Source organism: Saccoglossus kowalevskii, chromosome 3 (assembly GCF_978046115.1).
Source record: "Saccoglossus kowalevskii chromosome 3, keSacKowa6.1, whole genome shotgun sequence".
NCBI classification, from domain to species: domain Eukaryota; kingdom Metazoa; phylum Hemichordata; class Enteropneusta; family Harrimaniidae; genus Saccoglossus; species Saccoglossus kowalevskii.
The window spans coordinates 34799394-34819724 of NC_140643.1; the positions used below are offsets into that span (position 1 = coordinate 34799394).

Genomic DNA, 20331 nt, shown 5'->3' on the forward strand with positions numbered 1-20331 from the left:
TTGAACTTGACTACTACGTTCAAAATAGCTGACTCATTTCATTGTTGTTAACTATAAACAATGAGAACTGTTAATACCACCTTTGATCGCAATTAAATCTGATCCGAAACTGTTATACAATGTACACTTTGAATTAAATCATTTTTTTTCTTCACAGGTGTTGTGCCAATCTTCAATACTTAAGTTTAGCATATTGCAAGAGATTCTCAGACAAAGGTCTACAGTACTTATCCCATAGTAGAGGATGTCGCAAACTTATCTATTTAGACTTATCAGGTTGTACACAAGTAAGTACATTCTGCCATATTTGAGTATGGAATTCTTTCTTTTTCATTAGATGTTAGATTTGTCCCAGATTGAGTGTACTGTGTTTAAAAATTGTACCCTCAAAGTGGAAGTTATGATTTTATTATATGTGGTTTATTTATACTCTTATACAAATATGTTGCACATCTGGTCAATTATGGAAAATAGTTATTTGTGATTCATTAAGTTGTAGGAAGTAAAAATAGACAAAATGAAGTTGGTCAGAATGTGTCTGCTATTAACTTAACCTGTTGGTTGGATAAATTGGCATAAAATTCTTGTAGTGGTACACAGTGAGGGAAATCTTTGGCTTTGGTGCCTTACTTAATTTGGTAGTTTATGTCTTATTTTTTTAATTAATTACTGTAATCTAAATCCTGTATCATTTATTTTCAGATTACACAAGAGGGTTACAGAAATATGTCTGAGGGCTGTTCAAATATCCAGTCCATTTTTCTAAATGACAACAATACACTGAAAGATGAATGTCTTTCAGCAGTTACCAGTAAATGCCATAATATCAGATCCATGTCATTGCTAGGAACTCCTCATCTCAGTGATTCAGCAATTAAAACCTTGGCTCTCAACCGAAGATTACAGAAAATTAGAATGGAGGGTAAATAATTACTTATATTTTATGTGAATTTAACTTCCTGGTAAATTTTATATAAGCTATTAATTTAAACTATAATAACTTAATTATAATATATTTCCTATATTGGGAACGTATCTTTAATCGAAGCACTCATATTATTATTCAATATAACTTTTTCTGGCCATAGAAATGTGTATGTGCCACTGATTTAACAAATTTGGTAAATCTGACTTTGGTTATAACTGCATGTATTATTTCATTTTTTAGGTAATAACAGAATATCTGATTTGGGTATCAAGCATCTTGCCAAATATTGTCATGATCTGAGACATGTTTATCTGTCAGATTGCCCAAGATTGACAGATACTGCACTGAAATCATTATCCAACTGTCGTAATGTGAGTGTCTTAAACATAGCCGACTGTGTCAGGTATGTATTTTACAATCACAGTCATACCAATGTATTGTGATATGATAGCTACTAAGAATCATCTGATGGTAATATAAAATATTATAGCATACCATTCACCAAAACTGAATACTATAAGATGAGTTACAAAAAAAGTTATATTGATACCAAAAAACTAAGCAATTCACTTTTATTCAACTTTAATGTTTTTTTCCATTTTCAAACAAATGTGTTTTTGTGGTTGTAATCAACAGCTGTCCATGTTTTATTGGTGGTATATTTTAATAATAGTAATAAATCTACTGTGCCATGTTGGATTATGGGTCACTTCTGTGCCCGCTAGTACAGACTGACTGCTCATCCAATATGGTGCTAGTGAGATTTCATTGTTGGTATAATAATGATAATATTTACATGTTTCAAGTACAAATGTCTGTATAATAATTTTATGACAACTTGCTGCACAGTGGTATAAAAAAGTCAATGATCAGTTGTGTGAAGGCAAATATATCTGATGTGTAATGTAATGCAACTTACATTTACCATCCTACAATATAGTGTTCATGAATAGCAGCATAATTTTAATTGAATTGAATATAATAGTACTGGTATTCTTGTGGATAAAAGTTGACAAAATATGACTCTGGCCACAGTCCCTTTGACTGGCTTGAGGACCCCGGTGAAATTTTCACTGCTACAGTGTACCAAATTTGTCCTGTAAAATTATTGCAGTTTACAGTATCAATTCTGTACTAGTCATATCATATTTACTGAACATACAGTTTTATATTTTGTGCATTCAGGATAAGTGATTCTGGTGTTCGTCAGATGGTAGAAGGACCATCTGGACCAAAGATACGTGAGCTGAATCTAACCAACTGTGTTAGAGTTAGTGATGTATCTATACTAAGAATCATGCAAAAGTAAGTTTCACACTGGTGTTTGTTTTACTTGATGCTTTTTCACATATAGATCGTCCATAGAAAGAGAACAATAATATTGATAATTAATTATTGGAAAAAACAAGCAATTAATAATATATGATTCAGAAATATTGAACTGTAAATAGCAAACACAAAATCATACATGTAGTTTTGTGATTTTATAGTTTTCTTATCAGCAGGAAATTAATATGTTATTTTTTTATAAGGGTATGCCATTGATATACAGAGATGTTTTATATTGAATAAATTGAGTAATTAGTTGTATTAGCTGACACACACAGCATCTTTTAAATTGACAATCATGCGTAACATTTTGTTATTTCTGCATAGCATTTATTGTTTTCAATTGTTGAGTCATTTCATATGATATAAGTATGAGTGTTATATCAATCTTGTTTCAGGTGTCATAATTTATCCTATGCCAGTTTTTGTTTCTGTGAGCATATAACTGATGCTGGAGTTGAACTACTAGGTAGTATGCCATCATTAATGTCAGTTGATATCTCAGGATGTAATGTTACTGATTCGGTGAGTATGTAAAATGATTCATTATTTATAGGTTATAAACGGCAGGTGGGGGTATTTGTTGGCGGATATATATAAGAGCCATGATAATTCTGAAAATACAATTCCTTGATTTTCAGTTTATTTCATTATATTATGATTTCCACATGTAATACATTTGAGGGGTCAGAATTTACCCGGTGCCTAGTGCAAGTTCTAGATTTTGTATTCAAATTCTAAGGAACATGTGCATAGATGGCAAGGCACATGATATAGTCAACAACAATTATGGTATATTTCAACAAATCTGCATGCACTATTTCCACACATAAACAAGCAAAAAATGTAAAAAATGTTTTTGGTTGTGAATCCGTGCATTTAGGTCAACTTATGAAACAGGGGGCAGGCCAGATAAGTGGAAGCGATGGATATATTGATGACATCACATGTTCTATTTAATTGTTATGCTGCAATGAACAAAATACGCAATACATTAACATTTCTGTCAATATTAATTTGTATTAGTACTTGTACCAGGTTTCCCTGTTCTGATCAGTTGATCATATACCCACAATCACTATAAACAGTACTCACAGTCATGTGATCTTGATTCAGTTAAATATTTAAGCCAGTTTATTCAGTTTTATGCCTTAGACCATAGCAACTAAGGAGAGTTAAAATAATTATTCCTCAGATAATGTTTGCATCATGGGCCGACATCCGGGCATTTTCACCACCTGGCAACCATCGCGGTGAAAACAAAGGCCAAAAACTTGCAGAAAACGGTACTTTGGAATGGTTGTTGAGACTCCTCTGAACAGTGCAACAAGATTAGCCCTACGTGTGTAACATGTATAAATTCGGTTGTACAGGATTACTTCAAAGTTGAGTTTGTGTTGTTTTCTAAAATTGTTCCACAGCAGCATGCACAGAGCCCATAGAAATGCATGGAACAGTTGTGTGCGTCTTAGCAACGTGGAACGTCTGTGACGTAGCTCCCCCCCCCCCCCCCCCCGAGGATACACAGAATTGTCAGAGATCACAAGTTTTGTCACATCACTTGTGAGGACAAAAGCGGTCTTTAACACCTAAACACGAAGAGCATGTTCAGTGCATGTAAATTCTTCAAAACAAAGTCCTAAAAAGTCAGAAAACAAATAAATTTTGTAATTTTTTAAAACTTGGCATTTGTATGTGGTAATTGGTGCGTATCATTCACAGTATAAGTGACATTTAGTGTGAAATGTATCTAACTGATATTTATCACTAAATGTGGCGATATGTTTATTTCTGTGACATGAGAATTTCAGGCTGAATAAAAACAATAACTTGCACTACTCATGGCATATACATTTTTAGCTTAGTTCCGTGGAATTATAGTACAATGTACCTATTTTTTCTGTTTTTTGGCATTCAGAGTTGATCTTGTGATGAAAGGTTATCACTTGAAATCACTTATTCAAAGAACCAGTTGTTACCTGTAGTGTTCTCACCATGAAATAAATATGTGGGGCAGATTTGTTTCATCAGTTTAGAAAGTATGAGACAATTAGCCATTCATGAGGAACATGAGACTCGGACATAAAGATATTTGTTCCTCTTATAGTAGAAAGTGTACTCAAATGTTTATTATGAAAACAGGTTGTATTTTTTTTACATTTCTGTGAGACAATTTGTCTCATGAGATTGAAAAATCTGGGACAAAATTAAACCATGAGGCAAATGTATCATATTTCATGTGTGGTGAGAACACTCTAACTGTGATGTCATACTAGCCCATGACATCACTTGTATGAAACAGCTCTACAAACAAGTGATATCTAGTGATAACCTCATAGTATCTTGTACACAGCACAGATTCTAATGAAAGTTACTTGTTAACACAGTGAAAATCAACAATTATTACCAACAATTAGCATGGATGTAATCTTCTCTGCTACTTTCGTCATACAAGTGAAATATTGTTGCTTTCTGCATTCGTATTGACAATAATTTGTTGATTGTCATATTGATCATGTTTGTCGAACCAGTCCACTTGGACTTTCAAAATATTGCATTTCGATGTCAAATTTGCTTCTGTGAACTCAGCAGTCAACATGTTGTGTTTTCTAGCTTTCATCCTACATGCAGACACCATTAGAGTGGAATGTTGGTGTAATTTGCATAAACAAAGGGATATTTTGTGATATATTTTATTCCATGTAACCCACTCTCTTCCGATCAGCTTGGCGTACTAGAATATTCAGGATAATAATATCCCTTTTTGTTTTTGTACTGATCTTTTACATAATCATATTTTATTACAGGGGCTTGCATCTTTGGGAAACAACCCCCGACTATTAGATGTCACTATAGCAGAATGCTATCAAATCACTGACTTGGGAATACAGAAATTTGCCCAGCAGTGTCGCGATTTGGAACGCCTTGATGTCTCACATTGTTCGTCTTTGACAGATAGTGCTATCAAAAATTTAGCATTTTGTTGTCGACGTCTAGTTGTGCTCAATTTAACAGGCTGTCAACTGGTAAGTTTACTTTCAGTTTCACTCAGATAATAAATAGCTGTTACACTTCATCTATCCCTTAACATTGATTAGTTTTGTTTCTCAGTGCATAAACTATTATTACAAAAAACAGGAACTTATAATTCGGTCTCCATCTGTCTGTCCATCCAGAGTTGAATTTCAGAATGCTCTGGACAGAATCCGTTAATTCTTTGCCTATAGTACTTTATGTTGGATATATTCACATGTAGTGGTTTTATGATTCAATCCAAGATGGCCAAATGGCAGCCATTTTGTTTTTTGAAAATAAGGACATTCTTTTTCAGGTTTTGTTCAAATTTAGTACATACATTATTCATGTTGGAATACATGTCCATGTCAGTTTGTTCCATAATCAGATCAAGGATGGCCAACTGGCAGCCATTTTTTGTTGTTGAAAATGTGGTATCTTGGACATGCTTTGTCGGTTTCATTCAAATTTGGTACATATATTACACATGAGATCCATGATGATTCATTTCATGGTTGAATCAAAATGGTCAACTCGCAGCCATTTCGTTTTTTGAAAATGTATTATTTATTATATTTTTGTAATATAAAAAAGTATTTAAAAAGATGTACATAGATCATTTTGGATAACATTAGTCAGTTATTAAAGTTACAAATGAATTCACGAATGGCAAGATTTTTTCCCGAGATGCATATTGCGACTATGGATGTGAGTAAACTTTAACTGATACTTTAGGTTGTATATTCTCAAACATACATTGTATGTTAATCATTTTGTACACATTTATGTTTGACTTTTGCTTTGTTCTCATTAAATAGCAATGTGGCTTTAATTAATTCCCCGTTATAAATATTATTAGAAAGAGTGCCATTTGGTAAGGCCATAACAAGTTAGTTGGCACATGCTTAGGATATTGTACACATGCACTTTACTTTAGTTTGGATAACAAAATTACTTGGTCACATGACCAACGATTTGCATATCAAAATTGATTGCATATATTATGCATGTAGCAATACATGTTTATAACAATGCAATTTGTGATCAGATAAAAGATGACAACTTGCCTCCATCTTGCTTTTTGGCCATATAACTTTATCATGGACATGAATAGCATTTCCCTTAATTGTAATGGAGACTGTATCATTAACACTGACTTGTTAGTACTAGTTCGGTATCTCAGACATGCCTGGGCCGATCACCAACAAAGTTCACACATACAAATGCACGTCCATTCGTTCTGCGAACTAATTCTGATTTCTATTTTGGAACTGGATCTTGTTTGTGCATGGGCAGATTTTCTTCAAACTTGATAATGCATTGAACATTATAAAATCTTAATGAACTTCATTTTGTTTTACAGATTTGATTTACAATGTCTGACTAGCAGACATTACATTTTAATGATTGCTATTTCAGCGCCAAGACTGTTCATGTTCAAACTTTATATTATATTTCTTTTCTTAAACCTGATGATTCACAGGAACTACGTAATGCAATTACAGTTTCATCAATGTTTAATTAATTACAAGTTTATTATTCATAATGGCAGAAAATGTATTCAAAGTGATAATGAATAATTGAATTTGGCAGTGCACATGTCAAAATTAAGACTATAAAGAAGAGACCTACACAGAAATGAAGTAAATAACAGTATTGTTCAATATTGACTAAAACTTTTTTTTTTTTTCAAGAAAGAGTGTGTGTCCTTCAATAGTTGCACATCATTACTTCTCACTTCTTGTCTAGATCTGCAACAATTCCTATACCATTACAAATATATGTTTTTTTCTTTATATTATAGCTTACTGACTTGAGCATCCAGTACCTTTCTGGGGTTTGTCACTACCTGCATAGCTTAGATATTTCTGGGTGTGTGCATGTAAGTGATAAATCCTTGAGGTATTTGCGCAAGGGGTGTAAGCGCATTAAAGTATTGGTCATGCTCTACTGTAGAAATGTCACCAAGTAAGTTGATACATATACTGATAGTTAAAATATGCACAGACCTGCATGGTCTGACAATTATCAATTTCCATTTTTAGCCCCACTGTCAAATGGAGCTATTTATATTACCGGCGTTGGGTACTGATTGTCCATCTGTCAGCGTTGTCAACTTTTCTTCTAAAACCATAAATAGGGTGGTTCTCAGATTTGTGCCAATAACTTTAATTCTTTAATTATCATGAGTAATACGTAATTTTTTTTAATAAGCACTATTTTCACTCTCTCTTTGAAAACTACTAACCTGATTGCATTGCCACCTTCAAAGTTGAATTTTTCTTTACTGGCCATTGGCAAGTTTTTAGTGGCCAACTGAAAAAAATAGTAGCCAAATACAAAATTTGTTATAACCATGTTAAATTGTTCAATTATGTTTGAATTCAGATGTTTATTCAAGCATATATAAAATAATTCCGTACATTAATAAAGCAGTAAGCCTAATTAACTGCCATACAAAATTGCCATTTCTATTACTCTCTGGTCATTTTCTAGTTCTCAAGCTCATTGCTATCTATCTTCCATCTACTCTTGAAACTATCTGAACCCTTTAGCTGAATCACTCATGCCAGTTTCAATGGAATGTGTGCTGCAGTATATATAAAACATGAAATTTTCGTCTTTATTGTATTCAAAATTACAAAACATTCAAATTCTGAAAATGCACTACTCCACTGTAAGCAGATGTGTTCCCAGTAATGCCACAGTGTACTACTCCAAAAAAGACAACTTGAGATAGCATACAGTGAAGTGAATGCACACTTTCAATGACTAGATTGAATTTTACCTACAAAAACCAATGTACAATTTACAATCACTTGATAAAATAAACTTCAAAAATATTCCGCAATCTGATAATGAAATGTATATGTGCAAAATGTGATGACAAGCTTTATAGTATGTTTTAGTCACCTGCCAGATGAAACTCCAAATAAGATATTTTTTTTAAATTGTCATGGTCTTTGATATCTTGGATGGCCTTCTTTCAGATTCAGATTTTCAATGCAATTAACTTTTTCGACACCTCACAAACTGCAGAGCTATTTCAGCCAACTGGCTGCTTGTTTGATACTTAAGTTGAATGTGAATGTGAAAATATGGTGTTTTGTGAGTCAGATTATTATTATCAACTCTAAGTCCAGCACTTAGTGACACTAATGCTTACATTGTATTGTCAAAACTTTCACTTGAACTGTATCACTTTTTTTTTAGGACTGCTTATTTGAAACTGCAAGGAAAGATTCAGTCAGTAACCTGGAACAATGATGACCCACCTGCCTACTTTTCAAAATCTCAAGCTTCAGTCACCAGGCTTAAGAACCCGGAATTGGTGGCAGGCTCTGGAACTGGTTCCGGTTGAAAAATAAACACAAAAATAAATACACTGTGTTAGATCTGAATAATATGCAGTACCAATACTATAAGCACATTTTCAAAGTGTGTATTAGATGAAATGGTTCATTGACGATAGTTTATATGTTGATCAGAGTATCAGCAAGGTTTCCAATTCCAGAACCAAGTTATGTTTATATTAGTATATAAATGTATATATGGTAAATACCGGTATATATATATATACAATTTGTTTTGCCAAAGATGTATTTATACATTCCATTCCACTTTTAAATGATTTAACTTAATATGTTAATGATTTAACTTAATGAATTTGTTGTAGATATTTTGTAACTACACCTCTACATATATTCCACTTTTGCTAAGGCATCATTATAGTTGTCAAGTGACTCTTATTTTGGAACATGGACAATTAAACCTATGCATAATGTAGAGTCGAACTACCTCCACTGGTGCCAAGAGAAGCAGAGTACATTTTTCATTGGGTGGGTTTATTGCAATGTTAGATTTGTGCGTTTCACTATTTTCTTTGACAATCATCTTATCTGAATTCTGTAGTAACAGGCTTCATTAATTGGTGACTAGATGCTCTTTAGAATTATAATTCCAAACTTGCATGTATTTTAGTAAACACCTAACATAATAAATATTGATTTCTTCTCTTGTATAGTAAATAGTCATTTATCTCTGATATTTTTTAACACATAAAACTTGTATAACTACTTGTACGAGATTCTAGTTTTGTGATTTGCAAAAAGATCACATGCTTTCTTTTCTCCTTTTCTATGCTTTTTATCAGACATCTCAATTCTGATAGTGAAAAAGCAAATCTGTAACAGCAAATATTTTGAGATATCTTGATGTTAGATTTCATGCATCAAAATATCACATTAAAACCCATTTTGTACTGTGCTTGTCTAATACTTGCTAAAATTTGTGGAAATTGTTTGTAATTAATTTGTTTGTTGTTTGTAAATAAACTATTTCAGTTTTTTTAATTATAGTGACCAATAATCTTAGGTTTGTATATTCTTCATGTATATAGCATTGATACCGAATACTGCCACTATTTTTTGTTTTTGTTTATTTAGATTTTGTCTAAATCAACAGATATAGATTTGGTTGCTACTGAGTCACATCTACTCAGAAAATTTGTTTTCCCTGGGATCTACTTGGCATGTTGAGTAAACATCTCACTGTTAGGGTCTTGTTAGCTTGGCCGGTTTCTACAAACTCCACTGTATGTTCCAGTTGCGCGGGATATATTTCTGTGTTTTGTGCTGTCATATGTGAAATTGGTGTAAAGTTAAGAAATCTGCCAATGTTCCTGCCACATAAGTAAGAACTTGTCGCATGTGCTTCATTCTTCATCTATATGTCACTGTTAACTGTGTGCCAACAATCTTTATAATGAATGTCATGTGTATAGTTGTGACTGTTGTCACATTTTGTGGTGTGAAGCTTGCTTGAGATTCTGAAGTTTGCATCGATTAAGATACTGATGCCAGGGAATTGACCCTCTCCAAGTTTTTTTAAATGTCCAATTCTGCCGTGTGAGGGCGCTACAAATGCACCATTCTCGCAATTAAAACTGTTCAGAGATCGTGTAAAGCAGGGTAAACATTAATATAATGTCTATCGGTACAGCGATTTGTGTGAATTAAGGTAGAGATGCAGTTTATTTTGCTGATTTCATTTATTTTATATTTTTTATGGCATTGTATGAACATCTGTATTCTGTGAAAATTTGAAATTAATATCATTAGTGGAACTCTGGGTGGGTGATCAGTCTGGGTGTTTATTTATGCAAAAACTTAGTTTAGTGAAATTTGAGCTGCTGCCCAGCAACAAAACTGACAACTGGTAGACAGTTTTCAAGACGGCACTTTTTTCATAGTAAACAGATGTACCTGTAAACCAATTTTGACAGGAAACAGAAGCATGGTTTAGAAGCTCATTTTTTAGCTCCGCTGTCGACTTTGTCGAGCGGAGCTTATCATATGAGTGATTGTTTGTCTCCGCCGTCGTCGTCCGTGTCAATGTTTTACTTTTTCGACTTCTTCTTGAAAACTACAAGCCTGAATGCTTTGATACTTGGTGTATATGTACCTTGGGTAGACCTCTCTTAGGTTTGTTCATTTCATGTTGATATCTTCAATTCTCTAATTTTGGTGAATATTTTTGTCATTTTTGGTAAAAAGTGATATTTTCGACTTCTTGTTAAAAACCGCAAGTGCAAATACTTTGATAATACATATATAGGTACTACATGTGGACCTCTCTCAGATTTGTTCATTTTGTAATGATATCTTTAATTCTCTAATTTTGGTGAATATTTTTGTCATTTTTGGTAAAAAGTGATATTTTCGACTTCTTGTTAAAAACCGCAAGTCCAATTGCTTTGATACTACATATATAGGTACTACATGTGGACCTCTCTCAGATTTGTTCATTTCGTGATGATATCTTCAATTCTCTAATTTTGGTGAATATTTTTGTCATTTTTGGTAAAAAGTGATATTTTCGACTTCTTGTTAAAAACCGCAAGTCCGATTGCTTTGATATTACATATATAGGTACTACATGTGGACCTCTCTCAGATTTGTTTATTTTGTGATGATATCTTCAATTCTCTAATTTTGGTGAATATTTTTGTAATTTTTGGTAAAAAGTGATATTTTCGACTTCTTGTTAAAAACCAATAGTTCAATTGCTTTGATATTACATATATAGATACTACATGTAGACCTTTCTCAGATTTGTTCATTTTGTGATGATATCTTCAGTTCTCTAATTTTGGTGAATATTTTTGTCATTTTTGGTAAAAAGTGATATTTTCGACTTCTTGTTGAAAACTGTAAGTCCGATTGCTTTGATATTACATATATAGGTACTACATGTGGACCTCTCTCAGATTTGTTCGTTTTGTGATGATATCTTCAATTCTCTAATTAATTTATTTTGGTGAATATTTTTGTAATTTTTTGGTAAAAAGTGATATTTTCGACTTCTTGTTAAAAACTGTAAGTCTGATTGCTTTGATACTATTCATATTGTTCATTTTCTAATCATGTCTTCAGTTCTTTAATTGAAATGTGCATTGCTAACAGCGGAGCTATCTCAGCCGATAGGCTGCTTGTTTTAAAATCACTTTTGATCAACAAAAAAAAAAAAACATACAACAAATACTTACAAAATTTTAAAATTCATACAATGAGCTTTCCGAAAATATGGATTTTTGTGGACAAGGGAGGTCAACTTGGTTTCCTAATTAGCTAATTAAAATACCTGTCAGGGAAACTGCATCTCTACCTTAACTGAATTGCATTGTCATCGTCTAAGAACTAGTTCATTTGGCAAAAATGTTTTATTTTGTGAAAGATTACACACATGGCGAATAAACATGACTTGTCGTGGTTTCTTATCTACAGAAGTAGCGTAGTGTTAACAGGCAATAATATTCCTGTGATTAAATTTTGTGAGAACAAAAAATAAATTAGTGTCATCAGCATTATGAAGTCTACTTTATCATATGCATATAGTGTATATCGTTAATAATACAGGAGTAAAATGTAGTGAGTTTCTGTGGTTTTGATATTTATCAAAATTGGTATCATCACTAATTATGGAGTTTGCTAAATCTTGTTGTGTATTAACGAAATAGTCATTAAAACCAGTAGATATACCACACGGTTCGGTCATTTCGTTCGGTACACCTGAGTGTTTTTATACACCCGTGTTACTTGTAGTATGAGACAGTTCTTCCCATTGGTCAATTCTTCGAAGTGCATGGTGATCTTTTGCCAATCAAATCTACTGTTCTATAATAATTACAGCAAGTCTCCGAAGTATTGGGGCAGCCAATTTGAAAACTCGCTAGCGAATTGGCTAACTGCCTGGGTTTTGGCTAAACAGTTGGCTTTCGAATTTCGCTGGCGCCGTCTTGTTATTATATGAGTGGTAGGCGAATGTACCGGTGACTGACTAACTATGCCGACCCTACTTTAGGTCACTTTTTATTATCCAAGAAACGTTCCGAGCGCCTGTGGTTTGCTGGTGTGTCTAGGAAATACTTGAGGTTTCATGTACGTCATTAATGCCAACACGCTTTATTCCATGATAAATTATATAGTTTTCTTCTAAATTGTCCTATTGTTTATTGATTCCTCATTACGTCATAGTTTTCCAATGGAATATTAAAATGTTCACAACTTTTAATAATGTATAGTAGATAAGGAAAAAAATGTCAAAGCGTTTTTCCTCTGTTCTACAGGGACGTATATTATTAGAATTAATTTTGAATTATTCATTTGAGAACAATTTTTAATGTGCAAATTATTTTCATACTTATGAACCCCCTTCCCCTCATATTTACTAATTTCTAAATTTAAGTTAAAGTCATTATTTGGCTATATATGAAATTTACAAACCTGATTAGTTTTAGGTTAAAATCTGTTGATATTAATTTCCTGATAAGCATAATATTTTATTTGGGTTTTAATCTCATTTAAATGAAACTTGCTACATGGATGTTCTAATACATTGCACAGACCTTATTAGTTTTACACTGAAATCTGTTCATATTAATTATCTGTTTTGCATAATTAGTTTTAAGCTTTCCCATCAATATCTCAAGTACAAGTAATTTTGAAATTTGTTTAATGTGTCTCCATTACTCAGCACACAAGGGTTTTTCTAAGCTTTATTTGATATTATATTTATTTGACAAACTATTTTTCGTCATCTTTACTTAAGTTAGTTGTTTATTTTGTATCAGTATGCCAAATCATTTGGGAACACAATTAAAGAAAGTGTGAAAAGATCATATAATTTGGCCAGTCTATTACTTCACCAGTCCATCATCGTTTTATCCACCACCCACAAACCAAGTTTCTTTTTGAGACAGTCCAAAGCTCCTACCATTACCAGTTGTACCATGAGAAAAGAGGATCAAGAGAAAATGAGAAATTGGGCTGTTGACAATGGGAAAGTTGTTAGATAAAGATCAATCCGACAAGAAAACACAAAGTATAAGGCCACTGAATCTATACGAGAAGGAGATACCAATTCAGTGAAACGCATAGAGAGAGGCATGATTTGTCAGATGGGTCAACTGTTGAGAAGGACACATCTGAGAAAACGGTTGAGCAGAGAGAAGAATATAGTAGTGATGAAAACTAGTGATTCAGAAACTGATGAAGTAGATAACACAAAAGAAGTGAATTTTATGAATTACTGAACAAAGAGAAGCGGTGTGTGCAAGATAGGTTGGCTCCTGAACAGAAAGAACGCAACTAGGGAAACTGTTGCACAAAGGGACGACTACAGTAATGACGAGAACAGCAGTTTAGAAACCGAGGAGATAGATAGTTTCAAACAGAAAGATCAGTTAAGAAATGTATGTCTAACTACTAGGTCTTACCAGCAATCAAAGTTAATGTCAAATATCTTCAACAAATGCTTTTATATTCAACAACAATTCCTGGTGATTGGTGAATAGGTAATTGGAATTCCTGGTGATTAGTGAATAGGTAATTGGAATTCCTGGTGATTGGTGAATAGGTAATTGGAATTCCTGGTGATTGGTGAATAGGTAATTGGAATTCCTGGTGATTGGTGAATAGGTAATTGGAATTGCTGGTGATTGGTGATTTCCCTCTTTAAATCTTGGTGATTGGTGATTGGGAGGGGTTATAAATGGGCCTGTATAAACAACCTCGGGAGTCATAGTTGGCTGAATTGATGAATATATCGGTTATTAAGTGTTTATACAAATATTGCACGTGTCATTTGCATTATTTAATGGGTGTTTAGTCAACACATCCTCCCAATTCACAGATGATATAGCTGACAATTTAGTTTATTGTTATTGTGCTCAGATATGGCCCGTTTTGTCATGATAATTTTGGGACAATAACGATTAATTCTGGGATTTGTCTTGACAAAAATTGTAAGTAATTATACTATAGCATCAATACCAGTGGATTTCATGACTGCGGATTATTCGCGATGTGTCCCATTATTGAGCATCAAGTCCCGTACAGTCATGGATATGAATACAATGTTGTTTTCGGAAACTAATAAAGAAGAAGTATTTAATACTAAAATCGGCATTAAATAAAATTGTCCATTGCCAATAACAACGTATTTTAATATCGAAATCAACAAATTTTGTGAGTACACCTTCGTCTGGTCTGTACACTAAAGGGCACTCGGTCTCATCGTTCCATCTGGTATAAGCACTCTTCTACAGTTTCAGTGATTGATGTCGCTGTCATGACAGTAGCGTACCGACTGGGTCGCCCAATTTTCTCGGTAAAGGTTAGACCAGAGATGATTTATCCTAACAGATACGAGTGCGAGTACAGAGAGATGAAATTTTTTTGCTTTTTGTAGTGAGTACTACGACATTTTCTGCGAAACAAGATCGAAGAAAGACAGACGTGACTAGCGTTTCCTCGGTAAATGTCAGAGTCCGGGGGCACAGTTCGCATATACTAATGAAAGTATCTCTGTTCTTAGGCGCGTGTTTACGTTCATAAAGTCACATTAAAAGTCAATGTTGTTTTTCCCTTTAAAATAGCTCACATCTGCAGGCTTTTCAGCCATGTTCGATCCGTACCCTCGTTACGCAGCGTCGATCCAGTAGAGACTATATGTACACACGTTAGTGTAGAGATGGCGTAAAAAAATCATTAATATAGGTATACGCAAACAGATTGGAATATATATGAAACTCAATGTTGCAAAAATGTTAAAAATTACAAATTTGACCAGTTTATGTGTTTTATACCCAACATTACAAAAAACAATATAGAATTACTAACCACAACTTGTCATAGAAAGGGAAAACACATTATTCCTAAGACTCCTTTCAACGAAAGAATCTGCATGAATTGTAACAACTCAAACGCAACAACTTGAAGATGACGAACATTATTTGTCCAAAATAGAGCAAAAACAGAAATGATTCCATTAACAAAATCAAATTCCAACAATTTCTCAAACTGCAAACCATCTATCTTTCGTCCAACATAGAGCCATTCATTACTGTCAACTGCCAAGTGTCAAATTTATATTTTTATTATTATTATATTGATAAAAATTGTTTTGCTCAAGGTAGGTATTAGATTGTTGTGTCCAAATTCGTGCTCTTATTTCTGGGCGGATTATGAATTTCCAAGCATGATTTGGTATATGCCAGATATATATAGGTTAAATCGTGTGATCACTAATTACCTAATTAGCATAAATAGTTAATTTATAGGTGCTCCACAGGTAACTTGACTACCATTTACCACTCATCAATTTTTTATTTTTATTTTTTTGTACTTTATGCCTCCAACCTTCAGCACACATGAGTTCTCTGATTTTGGCTTTTTAGTCCTGGTTCGGACTTATGGATATACTTTGGTGGTTTCATGACTTCGTGTGTGCGTGCATGCCCCTGTGCGTCTGTGTCCTTCAGTATCTCACACATGCTCTGACTGATCAAACTCAAACTTAACACACAAATTAGACATTAAATCGGATATTCGCACATGCATCTGTTCCATGATCAGATTCTAGATGACAGAATAGTTGCCGTTTTAAGTGGAAAATACATCAAAATTACACATTTTCGCGTATTCTGGATCCGGATCTCAGTCGTATGTGGACGGATTTGGATTAAATAAACTCTAGGTATATGCATTGACCACAATAGGATCTTGATGGACGTCATTTTATTTTCTGATCAAGTTTGAAATGGCTGACTGGTGGCCATCTTGCTTAAACGAATACCATATCTTGTATATGTCAGTCGATGTTATAAATATCGCCTCACCTATAATACAAACCAGGACTATATGCATGTCATTAACAATGATTTGTTTGTATATCAAACTATCCCTTATCCAACCAGGAGTTTGAATAACTATGTTACAACTTGCTTTGGTTCCATTAAACAATTTTAAGTATCTAAAAACTTTAATAAGTTGTTGTACTATAATATTGACATTCCAACTAAGTGTCCTAACATGGCAGCTGAATATGCTGAATTTGAATATGCTTATCTAATTTGCATATGCAATTTGTCACAATAGAATTAATAAACATATCAATATTATATTATTCAAGATCTGTAAGTATCAGACAATTGTTTATTCCCTGGCACGTTGCTAGTTGGGGGGGGGGAGGTATATTTATTTGATGACCATGTGGCCTATATTGTTCTGTACCCCTAAGAAACCCATATTCATCTTTAACCATTTTACAAGCCTGTTGTTCAAAATGTCAGTGAAAATCTTCCTGCCTGTGGCTCGGATTGAAACAAATCTCATGCGGTCTACCTGAGAACTATCATCATATATTATTAAATAAATAATGAACAAGTTTGGTAAATTATACGCATTATACAAATTAAACAACTAGAGGCGAGGACCCGAGTGACTGACGTATAATCTATCAATTACTGAGTTCATAATTACACAGCGTAATTGGTTTAAAACGATAAATTTACAAAATGTTGCAAAACATTAGCTATCTTTTGCGAATTATTGTGCATTATTATCATGGTTGAGCTACAGGTGAACAAACCCGAGACTGTGATTTGGGTTATGATGGCATTACGTTGATTAATCTCAAAAAAATACCACCGGAAAACGTTCAATGTTCAAAAAAATCTAGTGATCGATTGTTGATGTTACTGTGGGCGCCGCTGGCAGACTCAGAATTGTCCATCGCGATATGAGTTAGTTTTGAATTGTGTTTGCAAAACAAACATTGGACATAACGTATAAAGGGCGGTAGTCGTCGCGCCACGCATGGCGAGATATTTGGGTCTCCTATAAAAAAAGATGGCGACTTTGACTGTTGCGAAGATCAATGAGTACACACTGAGACGTTACCAAGCTTTAATTAGATATTTTATTAGAAGGTATCAAGGATTAGTGCTAGTCGCGCCCAGGTCGAACCTCATACTTGTGTATTCCATTAGAAGAGCGCATTGGATGGATGGTGGGAAAATCAATGTTTATCATCACAAATGTCACGCATGCGCAGCGCGACGACTACCGCCCTTTAAGCTATCATGGCATTACGAATCATGCTGTACATTCGGTTCACGGTGACCGGCAAAGCGTACCGCAATCGTCCCCGATGAGTTTACCATGTGAATCTTTTTTACTCGGTGATCTTCGACCAAGCCCCGGGATTTTAAACCGAACAAAGAAATGGAAAGTACAGTTCTCTAAAGACAAAAATGACAGAAATGATAGCCGCGTTTGATTCAGCTCAGTTTGTTGTGAACTACCCGGAAAATGGCAATTTCATTCGATTTTTAATTCATGATGTTATCTCTGTCACGTTGTAGGAATAAACTTTGTTGCTAAAAAGCATGGGCGGATTTAAAGGGGGCCGAGGGGGCCCCTTATTTTTAACAACCAACAGGACTTGGCGCCATCTGCGCTCGCGAACTTGGCCTTCGGGCAACTTATCGCCCCCCTATTCCAGAATCTTAGATCCGCCCCTGAAAAGTTTGTGTTTCGTGTCATTTGTTTATACTAATTGTATAATTCTCCCATAGGAGTGAATTGCGGCTTATAATCGACTGCAAATAAATGGATGTATGGTACATGTGATACATTCAAATCCATACCTTGGGCCAATCACTAAGGCGATATAATGAGCGAAACACGATGACAGAAACAGAGACTACATCTGTTATACACAATACACAGAATTCTGCCCGTTACCACATAACAAAGTTACCAAACATTAGCATTATTCATCAATAAACACTGACACATAGGCGCCCATACAAAAACAGTGTTTCAAAAACCGCCAATTGTATATATTATAGGCAACCAGCCAAGACCATCTATACAACACTAGTGTACAAGTTAATACTGCGAACATTGTGGTAATTGACACAAATGCAAATTCAAGGACAATGAATATATGCATCCTTTATTTGAAATACACGTGCGATACCAGTCACTTTGTCACAAAGTTGTATATATTGCAGAAAAAGAATGGAAACCTAAAGAAAAGAAAATACGGAAATATTCCGAATCGGTATTTGTAAAATAAAATGAGAGTTCTGAATCGGGCATGTCTGGTTATCGAATATAATCTAGGGGCGCTTAATCCAACTCATAAACGTGCTTTTCATATTTACTTATTTAAACTGCCTATCTCGGTCGCTGCTGATTGCTTTTCGATTCGTTTGCTAGGATTACATTTACCCATCGCTTCATACTAGAGCAATCTTACTCTGATGCTACTCACATTTGGATTATATCACACCTAGACACAAACTGTCGTTTGTCGTATTCGACATTGACTTTTTATTTGAGCTTATATATGCACTGTATTGTTTTTTTGGGTTTTTTAGCCTTTCATAAAGGTTTTCCGTGAATGTCTGAAAGGTTAGAATCATTAAGCACGATTGGCGAGCAGCAAATGGAACTTGTCATGTGACTGTGTGGTGATGATGATTAATCTGCGTGCGGTAGCGAGGTACTTTGCCGTCATTGCGATTTATATTTCTGTGTGAAGTGTCGTAATGTATAAGTAAATTTTATTAGTTGTCTGAGATGTAACTTTGTTTGCCTGTAATTAATTTGTTCATCAGCCAGTGTGCAAGGCTTGTACACTGAACACAATAACAGATGTTTCATAAACGAAGTAGAATGAATATAATAATGAATGATTCCACACATGACGAAATATAATACATAATATTTTAAATTCTGACAGTTTAACGACCGAATCTTACTTAAAGTTTGTCAGATTTGACTACTAAAAATTACAGCCTCAAACCGAACATATATATATATACATATATTGTTCTCTAAATTCGTTGAAAATTTCTGTGATCAGCATTGTAACTTCATTAATATTCAAGAGCAGTAAACAAACGAGATATGTCTAGAAACCTTATCTTACTTTAATTTGTAACATTGGTATGATTCTAGTCTGAAAATAGACTAGTATACCATTCACTACTAATAGATTGTTATAAAAATGATTGTGATTGTAGTAAGGTAACTTGTGTTGTTGGCATATAAATGCAGGTAGTACTTCTTATATTTTAACACGACAACTATACTTATGGCGTAGAATACTATAGTATCATAGACTTTGGAATTACGCTTTCGGGTACACATCGACTGTACCTTTGGGCATATTCTCTTATCTGTTTCCGATCAATGAATTATCCTGTCGGGAGATAAAATCGGGTAATTTGGTATTTAAATGTGACGCGAAGGTATTCTGGTGTAAATGTTGTATAAATGTCAAGAACAAATTCATCTTTTTATGACTTTCTAATCGTTGGATTATGGTGTGAAATGGGCGGTTAACAACAATGGCAAACACGAGAGATTGGATAACGACTCCAATTTCTCCCCCGAGGAATTTCAGATATAATCTCTAAGTGAAATATCAGGGGACAGTGGCACAGATCGTCTGGCTCCATTGCCATGTGCTGCGCCTATGCAAACAAGAACAATATCAGTTAGCTATTGAAACAAGCACTTGTTGGCTATTAAAGAGATGCAGATTGAGATCCCTAATATGAAATAAATCAGAACTATACTTTGTAAATAGGTGCGTCGATTTATTATCGACATTTGATTGTCATTTTATCCATGGAGGTATAAACAGAATTGTTTTGATTATACCTCCATGTTTTATCTAAGAACAATGTAAGCAAAATTAGT

General features: G+C 34.0%; 1 protein-coding gene across 1 annotated transcript in view; it reads left to right on the forward strand.

Moving 5' to 3' along the window:
- The window catches only part of LOC100372542 (F-box and leucine-rich repeat protein 13-like), a 31784-nt gene extending 22144 nt beyond the window's left edge, over positions 1 to 9640 (forward strand). The window contains exons 13-20 of the mRNA XM_085497122.1: positions 158 to 287; positions 703 to 922; positions 1169 to 1331; positions 2114 to 2233; positions 2656 to 2782; positions 5065 to 5283; positions 7077 to 7240; positions 8486 to 9640. Of these exons, the coding sequence (XP_085353248.1) occupies positions 158 to 287; positions 703 to 922; positions 1169 to 1331; positions 2114 to 2233; positions 2656 to 2782; positions 5065 to 5283; positions 7077 to 7240; positions 8486 to 8633 (1291 nt within the window). The 3' untranslated portion in view covers positions 8634 to 9640. The remainder of the gene's footprint in view (positions 1 to 157; positions 288 to 702; positions 923 to 1168; positions 1332 to 2113; positions 2234 to 2655; positions 2783 to 5064; positions 5284 to 7076; positions 7241 to 8485) is intronic.
- The last annotated feature ends 10691 nt before the right edge of the window (positions 9641 to 20331 follow it).